Source organism: Athene cunicularia (genome assembly GCF_003259725.1).
Source record: "Athene cunicularia isolate RWA chromosome 5 unlocalized genomic scaffold, athCun1 chr5_part1, whole genome shotgun sequence".
NCBI classification, from domain to species: Eukaryota; Metazoa; Chordata; class Aves; order Strigiformes; family Strigidae; genus Athene; species Athene cunicularia.
This window is the reverse complement of record NW_020799101.1, coordinates 38,790,450-38,808,406: the sequence shown is the minus strand read 5'-3', so window position 1 is coordinate 38,808,406 and position 17,957 is coordinate 38,790,450. Positions and strand designations below refer to the sequence as shown.

The following is a 17,957-nucleotide window of genomic DNA, read 5'->3' as shown; positions in this document are numbered from 1 at the left end:
CACAGAAAAAAAAGTTAAAGAAAACATGCAAATGTGTATTATTTATAATGATGGATATGTAAGGAAAGCCTGAGAGCTTTTTCATTTTCCTGTTTGCCATTTCTGATGGAAGCCGTATCTACGGCACTCTCAGGCGCTATGTAGTGCAAATGCATAACAGACCAAAGAGCTGAGTATTCCTACTGCAACAGACAGAATAAGCCAAGTTATTCATCAACTGTTCAGGTAACACAGCATGTCTCCCCTAGCACTATGTCAACCCCTTTCAGCTACAGCATCTCCTAGAGACGTACACTAACTGTCCCCAGTGTGGCTTTTAGCAACAGTGATTTCTGACTGGTACACTATTTATGGCTTGTAAAAAAAAAACTGTGGCACCCTGTAATTCTTTCTACTATTTAAAGTGAAAAAACAAAACCAAGCCTTCCTTTTCACCCCGCCCCCAAGAGTTACATTAATGGTAACTTCAGTTTTGTATCTGGAATGTCACACATAGAACCCACCATTCACCTATCAGACCCAAGGTATGTGTAAAAGAATAGAAAACGATTAATGAGACTGGATTTACAGTTACTAAGATTAACTTCTGCATTTCATTAGAGGAACACATAGATTAAAGCCAGGAAATTTAAACTCCAGGATAAAATGTTGTGTTTTGCAATATAAGCCCTTTAATTAAAATGCAAGTAAGAATCTGCTCAATAAGTAATACCATAAAAATAAATTACGTTGACTAAAGCAGCCAAAGAACGATAGATAAGAATGAACAGAATATATGCACGGAATAACGAGGCAGATGTGTTCACCAAATAATGAGAGGGATCTATTTTTCTAATGGCTGGAATATCATCGAATTAAAGCAGCAAATCCAAAGAAAGGGTTGTCAAATTACACTCAAAGATTTGTTCTTTCACATTGCTATTGATTACCATTGGGCACTTTTATATTGCTGCTTTTGCAGCACCTCAAGGTAAAACCAGTTTGTCTAAGGCTCAGAACTGCACACCCGCCTCAGTGGGTATGTGGCTTCTCAGGCACAGCGGGAGCAAAGTTGCTCTGCTGTGTATTTGATGCTTAGCAGCCCACAGGAATGCTGGAGGCAGGGCAGAAACAAAGCAAGAGGTGTGAAAAAACAAAACTCTGTTGGTAGAGCCTTCACCACCCAACTCCCAGGTTGCTATGAAGTGGAGACAGGAGAGGTGAAGTATTGCAGCTCGAGTGCAGTCTGCTCAACATGCACACACAAAAATCAAAGCCACGCAGTACTTATAATTAATCTCTGCTCTTTTGCTGTGTCATTCAGATCTGGAAACAAACTTTGGTAATAATGTGGCGCTTTTAAAGATAGCAAGATGAATGAAGAAAAGCATTAATCATTCATTCCTATGAATTTCTACAGGCATTGAAATATTGTTGACTTTACTTTTTAATGCTTTATTCATTAGCCACAATATTCCATCAGCTAAATACTGCGCTTCAGAATAAAACTGCAGTCAGCAACAAGAATGCTCTTAATATGTAATGGTTTTTGTTATTGTGGCTGAATTAGCAATTCATCTAAACACTGGAGTTCAGCAGGTAATTTATCATCAAATCTGTCTCTATTCCAGCTTTTAGTCTCTACTGAAAGACTGAAAAGGCCTAAAAGCAATTCTTGAAAAAAAAAAAAAATTAAACCATTTTTAATAGACATGTTTTGTTCAAGGCTCACAGCTTTCATTTGATGCCTTCCAGCCCAGTAATTTTTATGCTCATATTCTTCAGCAAGAGAAATTATAATTTTGTGTTGTTCTAACTTCTGCCCAGGTGGATGAAAGGTCTTCTCTGTTTCATCTTCCCTTTTGAAAACATCTCTGGTGACTAGGAAGCGCAGACAAGTCACTGCAGAAAGATAAAGCTGGACCATTTGATGATTTTGGAGATTTTATTTTTATTGCACATAGGAATATCCATACTATCACGATGATTATTTAAGCTTCCAATTATTTAAGATTCTGATCTTCCCTTGACAGATGCACAAGTTCAAATCCAGCAAGGACAAGGAGGATCAGGATAGACCTTCACAATTCTAATGTAAGGAAGTTAAATGCCTCATAATATTGAAGGCTTTTAGATAGCACTTGAGAGGCCCTTTTGTTGACTGAATACTAAAGCCTCAGGACGTGTTTCATAAGCATTCTCAGTGGCCTAAGCCGAATTTTAGTGTGCCCACTACTGTGATGTGCTTTTCCTCTAGCGTTTTCTACTTCAGGTATGAGTTCTGTCATATGATAGTGCATGATTAAGTAAAACGTCTAATTTTGGTAATTTAAAAAGTGATGCTTAATTTCATTTAATCATTTAGGATTTATCACATAATGTGTCCACACATTATTAAGGGATGCCTAAGCTTCATGTGATGTACAAGCACACTCATGCAGAGATGAGTGGTGCAGATGAGAACAGAGAACTACGAATGAGACACATGGAAGTGGCATCAACAGCCAGCTCTGAAATCTATCCTTCCCCTCAAGGCTCAGAGTAGCTGTGGAGTCACACATACCGCAGTATTTGGGCTGGGTCATGCCACACAGCTAGGGAGGATCACTGCTGTGGAACGAGACGCACACAAAACACCCCACACAAACCACACCTGAGCTGGGAGAGCACAGTACAAACCGAGCGTGGCTTGCGATGGAGATGAAGCCGTGTGAACTGAACTATAGCTTGGTTGCAGCAGAGGGCAGTGACACACAAACGCTAGCAGCCCTCATTCTGCATAGCACCTACAAATGCAGAAGCCCATCCTTGTTTATTTCTCGCATACAACACTTAGCACTCTTAGGCTTATTCTTAAGAAAAACTGCATGCTCCTTATGTGTATTTAAGCAGATGTATTTGCATAGAGATATATATTGAACATTCACTGTTTAAAATACTAATTCTGGGTGCTTTCTCTTATTTCTTTGACAACCATATCCTAATTCAATTGATCTTCCTATCCCTCTTGTCCTCTGGAAATCAAATCCTTTAAACTTTTGCTTCACTTGCATCTTGAAAACAGGCAAAGAATTGCTACCCTTCAGAGCACTGAGTTTTGTCTTTCCCTCCTCCATGCTTCTCACCCTGTGAAAGGTAGGAAGCTGGATGCAGTTAAGAGAAAAAGGTACGGAGCCATGGATGAAGACAGCATAACTCTTTGGCTTCTTAACTGGGTTAATTTGTCTCTGGCAAGGGAATAGAGAGCTCAAGAGAAAGCTACAGGAAAAAAATATGCTAGGCATGCACTACTCTTGTAATAGCTGACTTGTCTAATGCTATGCGATTCACAGCAGCTTTGAAATACTAGATTAAAAGGTCTAGCAACCTTCTTATTGAGGGATGGATGGATTACATTTCCACTGGGTGTAATTTTAAGAATTGATGCATAAAAGAAGAAAATCTAAGTTGTGATGAAGAAGCCCAGTCTTGACTTGAATTAGTTTAAATGCAGCTTGCTCAGAGAAATTGATTTTTGATGAGAAATAAATGGATTTGTATGCTCAACCTGTGTTTGCAAGCTAGTTTCCACCACACAATTGCACAACTGTCAAATGTACCGTGTGGCATCTGCTGTACATAAACGTGGAAAACCATCAGAAATTATACAGTACTACATATGTATATATATATGTCAATTTTGACCTATGAGCATATTTCTTTGTATCATTTACAAATCAGTAAATACCCAAACTTAGTCTGGATACTGATTTAAGTTTTAGCAAAGCTTTAATTGTCTTGTTTTGCTTGCTTTAACTAAATAGGGCCATTCATATTAATTGATTGAACTTGGTTTAAATCTAATAACTTGGCCTGAAACAGTCAGTAGCACATTTCAAGTCTCCTGTTTCCCAAAGCAAAACTGCGGAGGAAAGACCAAATAATAAAAAAAAAATCTACCTGGGCTAGAAGTTCAGACCCATACACTCGTTTTGACATGTTTCAGCTGTTCGGGTTCAGCAACTGGTGCTGTCCCAGATCTAGGCATGAGTGGTCTAGATCTAGAATAAACTACCCAAATATTCCAGGAAATCTGTATCAGGCTCAGTCCTCCAGTTAAAACCCTGTGGGCAGGTGATGCAAGCAGCTGGACAGACAGTCCAGAAGTCAAATCCATCTGCAGCCAGCTTATGGAGTCTTTTGGTCCCAATTAAAGTAGTTTCTGCAAGGCACCAAGGCAAGTTCTACCCCTGAAAAAAAGCATTAAGAAAGTGAACATTGTGGCAAAGCACTCGGCCTCACACCCTGCTCTCCGGGTCCTGCTAGGTAATGGGTGCTAGCTCTCATCAGCATTGCCAGTCCTGGTCCTGCTCCCCACACCAAAACCTCTTTCTTCGTACAGTTCCTCCGAACAGGGACCTTTCAAACCCTAGAGACAAGGAACTTGCTCTTCTCCCTTGTGCCTCTGGATGCCACATCTGGATGGGAGATGTGTTTGAGCTCCTCTGAAGGGGAAAGGCAACGAATACCCTCACACTGGCATCACGGGAGCTCATTTTGCAACGAAGTCCTCCAGCAGAACTTATCTGTCCTGAACTATGCCTTCAGGTAATGCTATCAATAATAAAGTCTCACTTTCCCAACACTGTGGGATTTCCATACTCCAGCCAAATGCATTTTCTTAGAGCGAGTGACATTCTGATGTGTTCTGGGACAACTCTATAGGCATTTGCCAAGACACATGCTGGCTCCTTCAGACAGAGACACACGGCAGTTTAAACTTGGTTTAGATCATGAGTCTCGAGTAACGACAGGCCATCTGGCACATTTCAGTAACACTGGCACTTTCTGCTCAGAGAAGTCCGGGACTTAAATAAGACAGACGTGGCAGGTCAGGAGTGAAATGCATTGGCAGGGCTGCGTGTGCGAAGCTTGCATGGCAGCACTTAACCTCAGCCAGTACAGCCGGGACATCACCCATCAATCTATTCACAGCCACGCAGGCAGCTCCGGGAGCAGAATGAGAAGACAAGTGTCAGGGTGAGGGTCAGGAGCAACGTGTGAGCGAGGTGCCAGCCAGGGGACTGTGGCTGGAAGGAGGAGGTATCACTCAAAACGGAGCTGTGGGGACAGGCCTGGTTGGAGTCTGGGGGTTATGGCTCAGCATGAAGCTGTATCAAAATCTGTCAGGAGGAGGGCAGAATGGTGCAAGGCTTGCAGACTGCACACCTCCCTCGGGCTGCAGTAGCAGCATCCAAGGAGTCCCTTGTGATGCTGGTACAGAGGATCAGACAGTAATATAGGACCAGGAGAAATCTGGAATGAGGTTGGGGGCGGGGGGCAGATTGCAAAGTATAAAGGAGGCTTTTTGCACTGGAAAGCTCAGCTGTTGCAGCACTGGCTTCTTTTGGCAACGTTGTATAGGACCAAGTCTGAATCACTGGGAGAAGAAAGTATACACATTTGGTCCTCCTACCAAACAGGAGGTTAGTTTTAAGATGCAGTTGTACAAAAATCAAAAAGATCAGAAAGCCAGTTTTGTCACTGGTTACTATAATGAGATATTCTTACAACAGTCTGATGACTGGGAAAATAGATAATTGCCGATTTTATTTCATTTACAGAAACAAAATAATTACTGAAGAAAATGTTTTCTCTCTAAAAAAGAAATGTGCAACTCCATTTATTGCAGCAACTGCCATCATGTGCCTTGGTTGATGACCCAGTCTGGGCACGGTCCACAGCACTTCTCAATACCTGCCCTCAGTTCTTCATTCCACACTCTAAACTTACCTTTGGACAATGTCAGATATGTGCACACAGATGCCACACAGACTTTCATCTTACTTTCATTCTCCGTGGCTTGCCCATAAAAGTGAAGACTTAACCAAGAAGATAACAGTGTGATGTGTCCTCCTTTGACTGACCTACTTTGAGCTGAAAGTCAGGGAAAAGGATGCACAAATCTACTTCTAATGCAGATTAAAACGTGCCTTTGGCACAGCATCCCCACACAGACTCATCGTACATTCAAAAAAAAGGTTTTTACATCCTTTTCCCAGATTCCTGTTGTGGAGAGAGGACCATTAATGATAACTCCCTGAGGCTCCTTCTCCTTGTGTTACACAATGCCTCATTCACAACTTGGGCATCAAGACTGATGAAAGCAAAACAGAGATGAGTGGTTCTTTCTCTGGTATTCAAACTTCAAATCAAACACCCACTTTGCTGTACTATAAACAGAGCTGCCTGTTTAGAGCACCAAGGCACTGCTGTAATGTTTCTTTTTCTTTAAGATTTTACATTTCTCCTGTGAGAAGCAATTACAATAGAAGTGTCAAGCAAAAATAAACCCTTGTTAATCACAGTCACTGTGAGGCTGCCAAGTAAATCACATCTCAGTGTTGTTCTATTTTTCAGGTAGAAATAAAAAGTGTGTGAGAATGTCAGAGTCTAGAAATTAAGTTCTTCCTGAGAGGGGGGTCCAAAGTTTTTGAAAATACAAGCTCTTCTCTTGTGTTCATGACATTGAGTGGAATTATGCAAGCACTAAACTTGACTACCCACTGATCATAAGAATAATTCAGGTTGGAAGGATTCTCTGGAGGTTGTCTAGTCTAACCTCCATCCAAAGCAAGGCCAAATGCACAATTAGGTCAGACTGCACAGTTCAGCTGGGCTCAGGGGCTTCTGAACAGCTCCAAAAAGCTGGTTCCACATCCTCTCCAGGCCACTGGGCCCATGCTCAGCTGCTCTGACCATAAGCAACTTTCTTCCTAAATCTAGTTGGGACTTCTTTTCCTGCAACCTGTGCACATTGTCTGTTCTACTTGCACCATGCACTCCTGAGAAAAGGTCTGACCCTGTCTTCTCTACAACCTCTTACTCCCTTCAGCTTTCCTTTCTCCAGACTGAACAAATCCAGTGTCCTCAGCTTCCGCTCAAACACAGGGGCTCCTGCCTCTTCAAGTGCTCCAGCTGTTTACTCACCTATCACAAGTCCTGAAATCATACATAAATTTATTTTGGTTTTGGTCTACGCATCTGAAAGGAGAAATGAGAAATGGAGAAAACTTTGGGCCCTCATCTGAGCCATTGTTTTCCCATACTTTTCAAACTCAGAGGCTTCATGCACTGGCCAGTGCATCACAAGGGAGCTGCCTTCAAATCACCTGAAGGGAATGATGCTGATTTTGTACCCTTCCAAATCTGAGAATTTTCTGTGATCTATGGAAAAAGGTTTTGGTTTTATTTTTATTTTATCTTCATCTTTTCACTATTCCCTGTGCCGTGAAAAAACAGCCATTTCAAGGTGATGCAATTGCAGCTGCTGTTCCAGAACAGCAGATTGCAAGGGGGCATCTTCCATTGTGCCAGGGAGCTGCCAAACGCGGTGGTACCTAAGAGGAAGTTTAATCAGTTCAAAGATGCTGTGAGGTCTCCCATTTCCTTTTTCTATTGGGGAACAGGTGGTGGCTTGATGACTAGATCAATTGCTTAATCAATGCTATGAATATTAACAGGAATATCAGAAACCTGTTTTAGCTGAGACAGTTTTAAGACATCCAGCCTGTGTGTTGCAGACTTGAGTTTATGGAATGAGTCTTCAAATCAGATAAATGGTTATTTTCCCTAAGAACCTTCAAGAAGAGTTAAAATCCAGCCATAACCTGCAATTTAGTAACGCAATTATCCTATCTCATTCTAGATTCATATTTCTTTTCCACTGTAAAACCCTAATCCTGCAGCTGCCAGTTACACTGAGTCACCACCCTGAAATCAATTTCAGACAGAAGAGCCTGTTGCTCAATAAAAAGGGATTAACTGGATGGACCCTCATTTAAGTAAAAACTTTATTCCAATTCCCCACCTATCCCCAAGAACCCTGTAGATTTGTATTCCATTCCTGTAGCTTAAGTTGGACATTTTTTCCTGAGACAAGGATATTGAATCACACTCCTGAATCAACACAGCCTCAAACTCTGCTCAACCCAACCATTTTCACAGTAAAGATATTTTTGAAGTGCTTCAGCTCAGATATGCTCCACCATGGGGAACTCTTTTTGCAATGGTTTAACACCAGCTGAATCGTCAACATACCTGTTGACAAGATGTATTTCCCAGTTATTTTACAACAGTATAAAGACCTCAAGAGTAAGGAAGGCTCAGTACTGCCAGTCTTCTCTCAGTTATTGGTGTTCTGTCTATATGCAACAATGCAACTTTTGCATTTTTAGTGATCATCTGAATTTTACTGCAGCGAAGTCACAGCCACAGAGAATGAAGTCCTTCACTTTTCAGAACAGGAGGAGAAACTTCCCTAAACAGAATTATCAGCGGGTGTATCTGGTCTGATTTGGAAAGAGACTCTGCAGGACCGAAAATCATATTTATTTTACTGAGATACACAACAACATAAATTCTAAGTCATGGGAGTAGTTGGGTAATCTCATGTAGGACAACAGTCTCCTGGTAGAGAAAGGGAAAACAGTACTTTTGTGCCACTGTAGTGAATACTACTATCAAGTTAGTGAAAACAGGTACCAGAAGCTCAAATACAAATACTCCAAGCAATTTACATCACCCTGAATAATCTCATCATCTATCAATGGCAAAGTTCTTTGTTGCACTGGAAGATACTCTGTCTGGAAATACATGTAGGAATGATTCTGTACTCTGACTCCCAGTTTCTGCACCATCCATACTGTTGTACATATAGCTTTAATAAAGCAGCACACATGCATAAAAGGTATTTCACATTCCTCTATCTGTGATCAAAATCCAGTAAGAGTATCTGGGTATGAGTGAGAAAACAGTTTCAACTTTCTTTCCTAGGCTCTTCCCTAAGATTGTCCTACCCCTATCACAGGGAAGGACTGACTGGTGATACTGTGACAAAAGCTACATGACATTTTGAATAACTCACCCCAAAGAAATATAAATTCTTGCTTAATTAAACTTAATTAAGAAATCTTGGTTCAATACTTCACCCCGTAACAATGATGTGCAGGAAGAATAAGCAGAGTGGGACATTTTTTTCTTACATTCCTTCTTTTTTGTGGCCTTAGTAGTTTGTTTGCTTAGAGCCAGCAAGCACCAGCTCATACTCTCCTCCCTGCTAACCAGGGTCCTTACCGGTGACGACGCTGGGGATTTTGGACAGAAAACTCTTGACGGTACGGATGGGAACTCCACCTGTTTTGTCATCCTGCATTCTTGTAATGATGTCTTCAATCTGCCAAAAGGAAGGAAAGACTTAGTGATTTATGCAAAATGGTGACTGTAACATTTATATACCATGAGTGCTTTGGAGCCCTGCTTGTAGGATGGGCTTCAAATACACCACGTGAATTACTGCACAAACACAGACCAAGAGACAGCCTCCCAAATTTAACCCTGAGACTAGAAACCATGAGACAACATAGACCAGCTTGGAAGATGGTGGTCACATACTGACCATCCAACAGCAACTATGCTTTTTTTTGCTGACCAAGCATGATACAAAGCTGTTGTTTGGCCCACATGTGAATTGGGTTAGACTCTACAGCAACCAGCTTAAGGAGCTTCCCACCTAGTCCACTTGCCCCTCTCCTCCCATATTCAGTCGGATCCTCGATACTGTGACCTTGGGAGGGTTTTCAGTTTCCAAAGGGTCCCAGACAGTCACCAACAGCCTACAGCTTGAGAAGAGCATGAGACAGAAAAACTGCGGGATGATTTCCCCTGCCTTGTGCTGTAGACTGGGATGGTAGATGTCCACGGTCGTCGTACAAAGTAAAAAAAAAAAAGTAAAATATCATAGAGAAAAACCTGTCAGATTTTCACTGCCAAGTTAACTTTTACTTCACAGGCACATACATAATCCATCAGATACAGCAAAATATACAGCCATCTTCAAAAGCCATGGCACTCAGAGGATCTGATTACTGGGGGAAGGAGCTTAATCCTCCCCTCCTGTCCTCTAAAACAGGAAGGGTTTTTTTGCTCCTTTTGAGCTACTCCTCCTGTGTTTACCTGAAGGCAACGCCAGAGAGAACAAAAAGCTGAACATAAGCACAGTGCAGAAATTCGGTATCTCCAAAAACTCTCTTCAACTTAGTAAGGTCTCAGAAGCCCAACAAAAATAAACCTGAAGCTGTTGGCTCTGTTAGCTCCAACAGTTGACAGCACAGATCTGCCTGCTGCTTCTGACAGGGGGCTGAGGCTGAAGTTGGCCAGACAAGGAGCACAGCTCTGATTTTACCTAAAGATTTTCTCCTCACAGATGCTACAAAACACAACCTCAGCAGAGAGGTTACATGGTGAGAGCATGGCCCCTCTCTCTCCTAAAGGTAGCCTGAGAGCTCAACCAGCTCTCCAAGTCTGGAAAGCTGGCTTCATTTAGATGTGCAAGTGAGTTTCTTTCACAGACTTAACACCTACATTTCAAAACAAGTTTAATTTCAAGTCTTCCCGAGGCGTTAAGACAACCTCCCTGCCAACTTCAGACACTGAATTTGATAACTGTGTTTTTAACCTCAGGCTATCACTTAACTGAACTGTTCGCACCTTGTTTATATATTATTTTTAAGTTAACACATGCCCTGAACAAATTCTCAGTGGGAATGAAGTCACAAAGATGAAAATATCCTGAGATATTTAATAGATTATGGAAGATTTTGGTACCTACAGTTAATTTGCGATAGAATAATTCTATTTTTCCCCCAACCCAGACACTATGAAAATGAAGACCACCTTTTTGCCCTTTACCTGAACTTTATGCAAGAGTATTTGCTGATCAAAACAGTTTCTTCCAGTCAAAGGATATCTGGAGGAGGAACTACTCCTCTCAGGCTGGACAAGAAGCACTTCACAGCACCTTGTGGTGTTGAGAGGAGCCCTGACAGCACCACCCGTCACCCGCCCAGACCTCCGAGGCTACAGCACTCCCACACCAGACCTGCCAGGTGGACAGGACAGCTTGGTTGCCTGGTCAGCCAGACCAAGAACCACTTCAACAAGGCAATGAAAAAGTCTCTTTGTGACCAAGTATTTACGTGTCTTCATCCATATGCACTTGTAGCTGGCATCAGAGAGAGATTTTTTCCATGCATATTAGGAGGAAACTACTCTGGAACGTGTTATGAGTCTCATGTTGCCAGGAGCACTTAAGGGCTTTAAAAAACTGTAAGCATAATTTTTGGTAAAATTGTTATGTTCTCTTTTTCTATTTCAATGAAAAGTTCAGAATGAAAAACAAGCTAAAATAATTGTTTTGATGCAGGAAAATAAATTTCTTCCTCTTTTGCTCCCTGTAAGCTAAAGGAACACCAGACATGATTTATGTCATTATCACCCCAAGAAAAGATCCATTTCAAGCAAAATAAACCTTTAATTATCTTAAAAGCAAAATATATTGTTTCTACTGAAACTATCCCCATTTCAAGCAATCGAGCAGGCACTGATGTCTCAAATGGGGCCATTAATTTGGGTTTCAGTCACAATTACAAAAGCCTACTGCAATTTTAAATCAAAATAAACAAAACTGCCTCCTTCCCAAAAGGCTCCTTCTTCCTCTTGTCTTCCAGCCTGACTACTTGCACTTTCTGCTCTCCTTATTTCTGAGAGCTGGATGTTTCTTCTTTCCTACCCTTTTACTCAGATGTCACATCTCCTTTCTCCCCTGTCCTCTCATCTGATCCAGACAGGACTACATATGTCATCCTCCTACACATGCCAGCATTTGCAGTCTGCTGCCCAAGAGCCCGCATGGTTACAGCCTCTGGCTGTACACAGTCTTTCCAATCCCAACGTGCTTTCCTTGTGCGCTCCAGCAAATTTCTACACTGCTCAAAGGGGACAGTATAGCCTGCTCAAAAAAACTCTTAAAGTTATAATCAAGTTTTAAATAAAATATTAAAAAAACTATATTTAGCAGCCTATGTCAAGTTTTTGTTCAGTACACTAAAAAGAGATCTGACCCTTTGTACTAGCCTTTGTGTTTTGCATCCACCCAGCATTTGCAGATATTACCACCCTGGGTCCAAACTCCTGCCCAGCTATGGAAATGTTTCATCAAATAAGTGATACTGTGACAATGTGGAAAAAAAAGTGATTATTCAAGCTTAAGGTGTAGAGAAAAGCAAAGAGGGAACATCAAGCGTGAAGGTCACTTTCATCAAAGCTTTTCATCTTAACTTTTAAGAGAGCTACCTAGGCCCTTCATTGCTAATGATTCTCCCTTCAGTTCCTGCATGTCATTAAATATCCTTTAGGTTTCCCTATCTGGCAGGGAATAAGGGTCCCTGAAAAAAAGAGTCCATTTCATCAGGCTAGGACGCAGAAACTAGTAATACTAAGCATTCCTTACATTTATCACTCCTAAATGAGCAAGTTACAGTGAACTAACTTCTGCCTGTCAAAAGTCATGGTAAGAACAGGCAACATTTTTTTTCCTATTATGGGGTCACCGCTATTTCAATCTGGTCTGATTTTGCATCAGCAAAGGGAACCATTACTCTTCCCTCCAAGTGGATTCTGGGTCAATATCTCCCTGAGAAAAGCCAGAGCAATTTATGTATCTGCTGCCACTGTTAGCTACACACTATAATGTATGCCTAACAAATTAGATCTGTCTTTCCTCCTGACTGGTTGCTGACAACTCTGCTCCCTGCATTTGTCCAGAATGATTTTATTTCACATTACCCCACTTTCAATGCATTGAAAAGGGCTTTTGGCTTCAGGAACACGTTATTAATGGAGACAGGACTCTACAGCAGCTAGTTTATGGGAGTTTACCAACATATTCTGTTACACAGAATGTGTTGGGGATTTAATGTATATGTGGGATATGTTGGTATTCATTAGACCTTCTTCTTTACGCTATCAGCACTTTTGCTGGCCTAAGGAGGGTGACGGCACACAGTAGAAGACCTTGAATTTCTGTCAGAGCTGAGATGTCTGTCACTAGGAGATGAGAAGTCCCTTCTCTGAGCCAGGAGAAAATAAAATATTTGTTGATGTGTTATAAGTCATTAATAGAACAACAAATATAACCATCACAGTCTGGCAACTTTGGGTCAGTACTGCACAATATTTTTAGTGTTACCATTATAAGGGGGAAAAAAACTCTCAACTTTGCAGTAGCTTCTCCTCCCAGAACCAAAATAAAGCAGGGACTCAGACTGCAGCACATTAGCATGCACAGCCTTGCTGAGGCCTGGAAGCACCCTGCTTATGGTTGTGGCTGACCTTAGAAGCAACATGCTGAGGGAACGGCAAGTAACACACAAATAAGAAAAGCCAACAGCTTCCACCTCCCACAACCCTATCCCTGGACACCAACAGCTTACTGGAGCTACCTGGCTGAACCTGTTTAACTGCAGCTGGGCGATTACTACATAATGATGTCAGAGGCCATCACAGTCCCATTTTGCCAGCTCATTTTTGTGAACTAGTGAGGGAAATGGTGCCTTTTTCATATTCTAGCCTCCGAGTTAGCTGTACATACTCCCCCAGACTCAGCAGGAAAGGTCCTGCTGCCTATTTCTGAATATTTTGGTAGGCACCAGGTTCCTGACTGATTACTCTCAGCAGGTACCCTGCTCTTGGGGATTCCTGTCACCAGCCAACCTGTGGCTAGGGAGTCTCTGAGCATCGCTCATCAACACCAACATTAAACGTATAGGATTAGACAGACAGCTCTGTGCAATGCCAAATATCCTCTTCACAGATGAGAGCTCTCATGAATATTGGTGGAGCTGGATAATACATGGAGGAAAGGATCAGTCTGTTGTCAGCTAGCATGATGGCAACAATAAATACATTCGATCTTTTATTCTTGACTGAAATATAAGTTTAAAATAGACCATTTCTCACATTGCCAACCCCTACAGTTTCCACAAGTGCCTCTGACCAGCATTCTGACACTACCAGCATGCCTGTGCCTTCTGCAATGTGCTGACTCCTGCCACGCAGCCCCACACACGCTCAGACAAGAAAAGATAATTTGACAAGATGTCTGAAGCCAACTTGCTTCACCAGTCCAGACAATTCGATTCTGCTCAAACACAGGAAGAGGTGACTGACAAAAAAAAAAAAAAAAAAAAAAATACAACTTCCTTCAGCACCCCCAGGGGAGAAAGGACAACCTTGCCTCTGAGACAGTGCTGCAAAGCAGCACAGCAGCACTGCCAGAGAAATACGGTGTGACCTTCAGCAGACAGCTTCATCTGTCTCTGCACAAGTCTCCTCTCCTGTATAATGGAGATAATACTGAACCACACAGGGGCAGTGAAACTTAATTCAAAGATGTCAGAGAAGGACTTGGAGTGCCTTGGATAGTGGATGATACACAACTATGACATATATGCTCCCCATCTCCAACAACCTTTCACGGTCCCAACCACGGCAACAAAACTAAAGCACAGCAGAGCACGGATGCATCAGCCGCAGGGCCATTTGGCTGCTTCCCACATGACTAACTTCCAACGATGGCTGGGGACAGGGACACTGATGGAACTTTTCCTCTTCCCGATGGAGCTTTTATCTCTGCTTCTTTTTACATTTCAGAGCTTATTTCAGATAAAGGTAGCGTATACCACACAGCTCCCGCACACTTGAGTGTGTTTCAGGGAAGAAAGAAAATAACAACTGTGTTCTTTGGATGTTTATTGGGAGGGTGAAACAGAGCTAATAAATGTCACCTTGAAACTGATCACATGCTTTAGTGTTTATATACCTCTGTTGTGAAAAGGAGGGTACCAGTGAAGGAACAACTACCAAGGCACTCGACATGATTATTTGTATACTGCTGCTAATCTAGCTAGGGCTTCACGAAGTGAGTACCTCCTCAGCAAGTCATCACATGGAGGGACAGGTTTCACCACATCAATTGAATTAACCAAAACCATGCTTAGGGAAAAAACTGTGACACTCGTTATTCAGTGGCTGAGTGCAACACCAGAGTCTACTGCAGCTTTTTGATCAGTTTATGCCTCCCCTAACACAGCCTACAGCACCAGCTCTGCATAGCACCCCTAGCTAGGGCCTGGGCTGCGCTGTAAGAAAATGTAGTCATGGAAAATGAGAGCTGGAGCTATTCCCCTCAGGCAGTATATGCACAGTTGGAAAATAGGGTTTAATATTCAGCAGAAAAACAAAGCTTAGCAAATTAATTCAACAAACAGAGATTCTCCAAATGAGCTGAACTAATGCAATTTTCTCCCTCCTCAAAATCAAGCTTTTTAGTCCATCAGTGTCAACAGTTAAAAACAAGACATCAATGCGCCAGTGTTATGCAAACTCAATTTTTTATTAAAAGCATTTTGACAGACAGCTTTCAATGAACCCAAATTCTACATGAGCTATAACTGCTTAAAAGAGGAAGCTATTTTGGCATGTTAGAAAGCTGTGTAAAATACTAAAAGTGAACTCGTTTACTGATTGTGCAACTGTAATTACAGTAGCAAATGCCTGAGACTCTGTTGCGTTTTATGGCATAACAGAAGTTTCCTGTGAATAGAGGGGTGCATTTTTTCACCCTGCTTTCTACAGTTGCGGTAAAGATGTCAGATATATGCATGCAATCAGCTTGAGAGATCTTACACCATATAGAGCATGGCCACTCTAATTAGAAACCTGAGGTTAGCTGCAAATCAGACCAAATATCTACTTTTCTCTTAAGTAGAAGTGTTAAGCTTTTTATGACTCTATGAAAGTATCATAAATATCCAGTGAAGACAATGTGAATTTTAAAATAAAGCATTCCAATTGAAACAAAATGGCCCTAGAATTATCGCTGAGGTGTGATACAAGTCACATTTTGGTGAAAGAAATTATACCATTATACTGCCATACAGTATGTATTGAATAGCGGTGGCTTTTGTGTGACTTATGAATGAAGCAAACACATATGCAAACCTATGCACAGATTGTTTCAGCTAGGAAAACTGTAGAGTGGAATAATCTATAAACTGTTTCTTTCTCAGTGTGCAATCTGAATTGAAGGAACCACTTTGGAGAAAAAAGGAAGAAGTTCAGTCCCTCTGTCCCCTAAAGCGTGCTGCTAAGAGAGCATCTGGGCTGTTGGTGTTGCCAGCAGCGACCCTCCCAGACCGTTTTTCACAGGTCACCAGTCACTTAGTACTAACTACTTCTGACCACGCCATCCTCAGCAAAATTTGAATGGATAATCCTGAAGTGCTCCGCAATGACTATCTGCAGATTGAAGACCGGATCAAAATAAAGCAGCAGCATGGGTTGAAATATGAAGGAATATAGTTACAGTAGAAAATCTATAGCTGCACTTACAGTAATATATTCACCACAGTCTCCTTATGTCAATAACCAAGAGGGGCTTGGGGGAGCACGAAAGCATGTGCTTTCTTTTGAGAAGCTTTTACTGAAGTCACCGACTGCAGGGACTGACTGCATTCTGCTGCCTCGCGCTCCAGCCAGGGTCCAACGCACAAGTTGCTGTGGAAACAGTAGAGATTTTCTTTTCTGTTGCATCACTGCACCAAATGTAAAACTACGCAGGACTCCAGATTGCTCATACAGTGATGAATGAGGAGTGGAGCAGATGTGCCTGCCACAGCCCACACGGGGACTATTGTAGAAGTGGTAAACTCCGTACGTTACATGGCCGAGTCTCTCAGCGTGCCCGCTCCCATGCAGGCATGCACAGTTGGGCCCCCTGCCACTCCAACCACAAGCAGGGCACCAGGGTGAAGACCATCAACCCAACCTCAGGAATGTCCACAAGCAAAGCTGCGACCCAGCTTCCATCTAAAATAACACTGCACAAACTGCTTGAATTGGCAAGTGCCAAAAGTAAGCGAGTTTAGTTCAACAGCTTTGATTTTACTAGTGTTTCTTTTGGAGTTAGCTCCCACATCTTGAATTTCACTTTTGAGTTCTGGCCATCAACTAATCATTCTCACACAAGACAAAATTACGCTGAAACCTGGTTTTGTGCTGGAACAACTGAGAAAGCTCCAGGAATCTTAAATCCTCCAACAACACTGGGCTGAGTCTCCAATTTGTAACATGATTTGAGGGCAGTTTTTCAAGTCTGATTAGAAGTAGCACAGAAGAGTTTTAGTATTACACTAGACTACATGAAACAATCAATAACCCTAGCCTGTGGGGGTCGATGCATGGCCGGGCAGGAGAAAGCAACACCTCTCTCTCCTCCACAATGATGAACTGCAGTTTGAGAAACACAGTACTTGCAGAGGAAGTTCACTTTCCTCAGGAGCATCAAATATAAGGCACTTCCAGACAGAAAAATTCTGGACTTTGGTGGGTCACCAATCTGTTCCCACACAGGAACTTGCAGCTCCCCAAATCTTAATAAAAATGAAGAACTGGTTATGAACTGCACCCAAACCACTTCAAACCATATCCACAAACCCAAGCAGACTCCCATAGCTGGGAAATGGACAATATTTTCAAGGCTCATCATCCTTCTCCTAAGCTGGAAACACAGAGCTGTCACCTCCCACCCCACCTGCCTTCAACGCAAGGCTGGGGATGAAAGGACTATCCAGCCACCTCCTTCACAGCACCACTGGCATGGGAAACTGAGCCTTCCCATGTAACAGGGTGGGAAAGGCCATTCCTGGGTCTGGCAGAAAATAAGTTACTTTCAATATTGATGATTAGGTGTAAAAAGTCAAGTTGTTCCTCATGAGTGACTTTTTCTCCCCCCTGCTACAAAATGCAGTAAGTGCTATGTGATCAATCTGAAATATTTTGCTAAGTATATTACTTATTGAAATGAAGTACAGAAACATAAATATTAAGCAGGTAAAAAGTGGAGATGGAGTTGGTGGATGCACAATAAGGGTTTTGACAATCCTACTGCTGTCTTGAAAAATCCGAGTAATTATGAACAGGGAATGTCATTGTATCACCTCAAACACTAAAGAGGATGGTGATTCTCACTTTTTAAAAGCAAAACAGATTTTCTACCCTACTAGCAGATCTTCAACAGGGAGTAAACTCTGCAGTTGGGG

General features: G+C 42.0%; 1 protein-coding gene across 3 annotated transcripts in view; it reads right to left on the bottom strand.

Annotated features, from left to right (window-relative positions):
- Positions 1 to 17,957, bottom strand: part of RGS6 (regulator of G protein signaling 6) — a 274,836-nt gene that overhangs the window by 102,281 nt on the left and 154,598 nt on the right. For all 3 annotated transcript variants that reach the window (XM_026850080.1, XM_026850082.1, XM_026850083.1), the window contains exon 2: positions 9,092 to 9,193. In XM_026850080.1, coding sequence (XP_026705881.1) covers positions 9,092 to 9,193 — 102 coding nt within the window. The remainder of the gene's footprint in view (positions 1 to 9,091; positions 9,194 to 17,957) is intronic.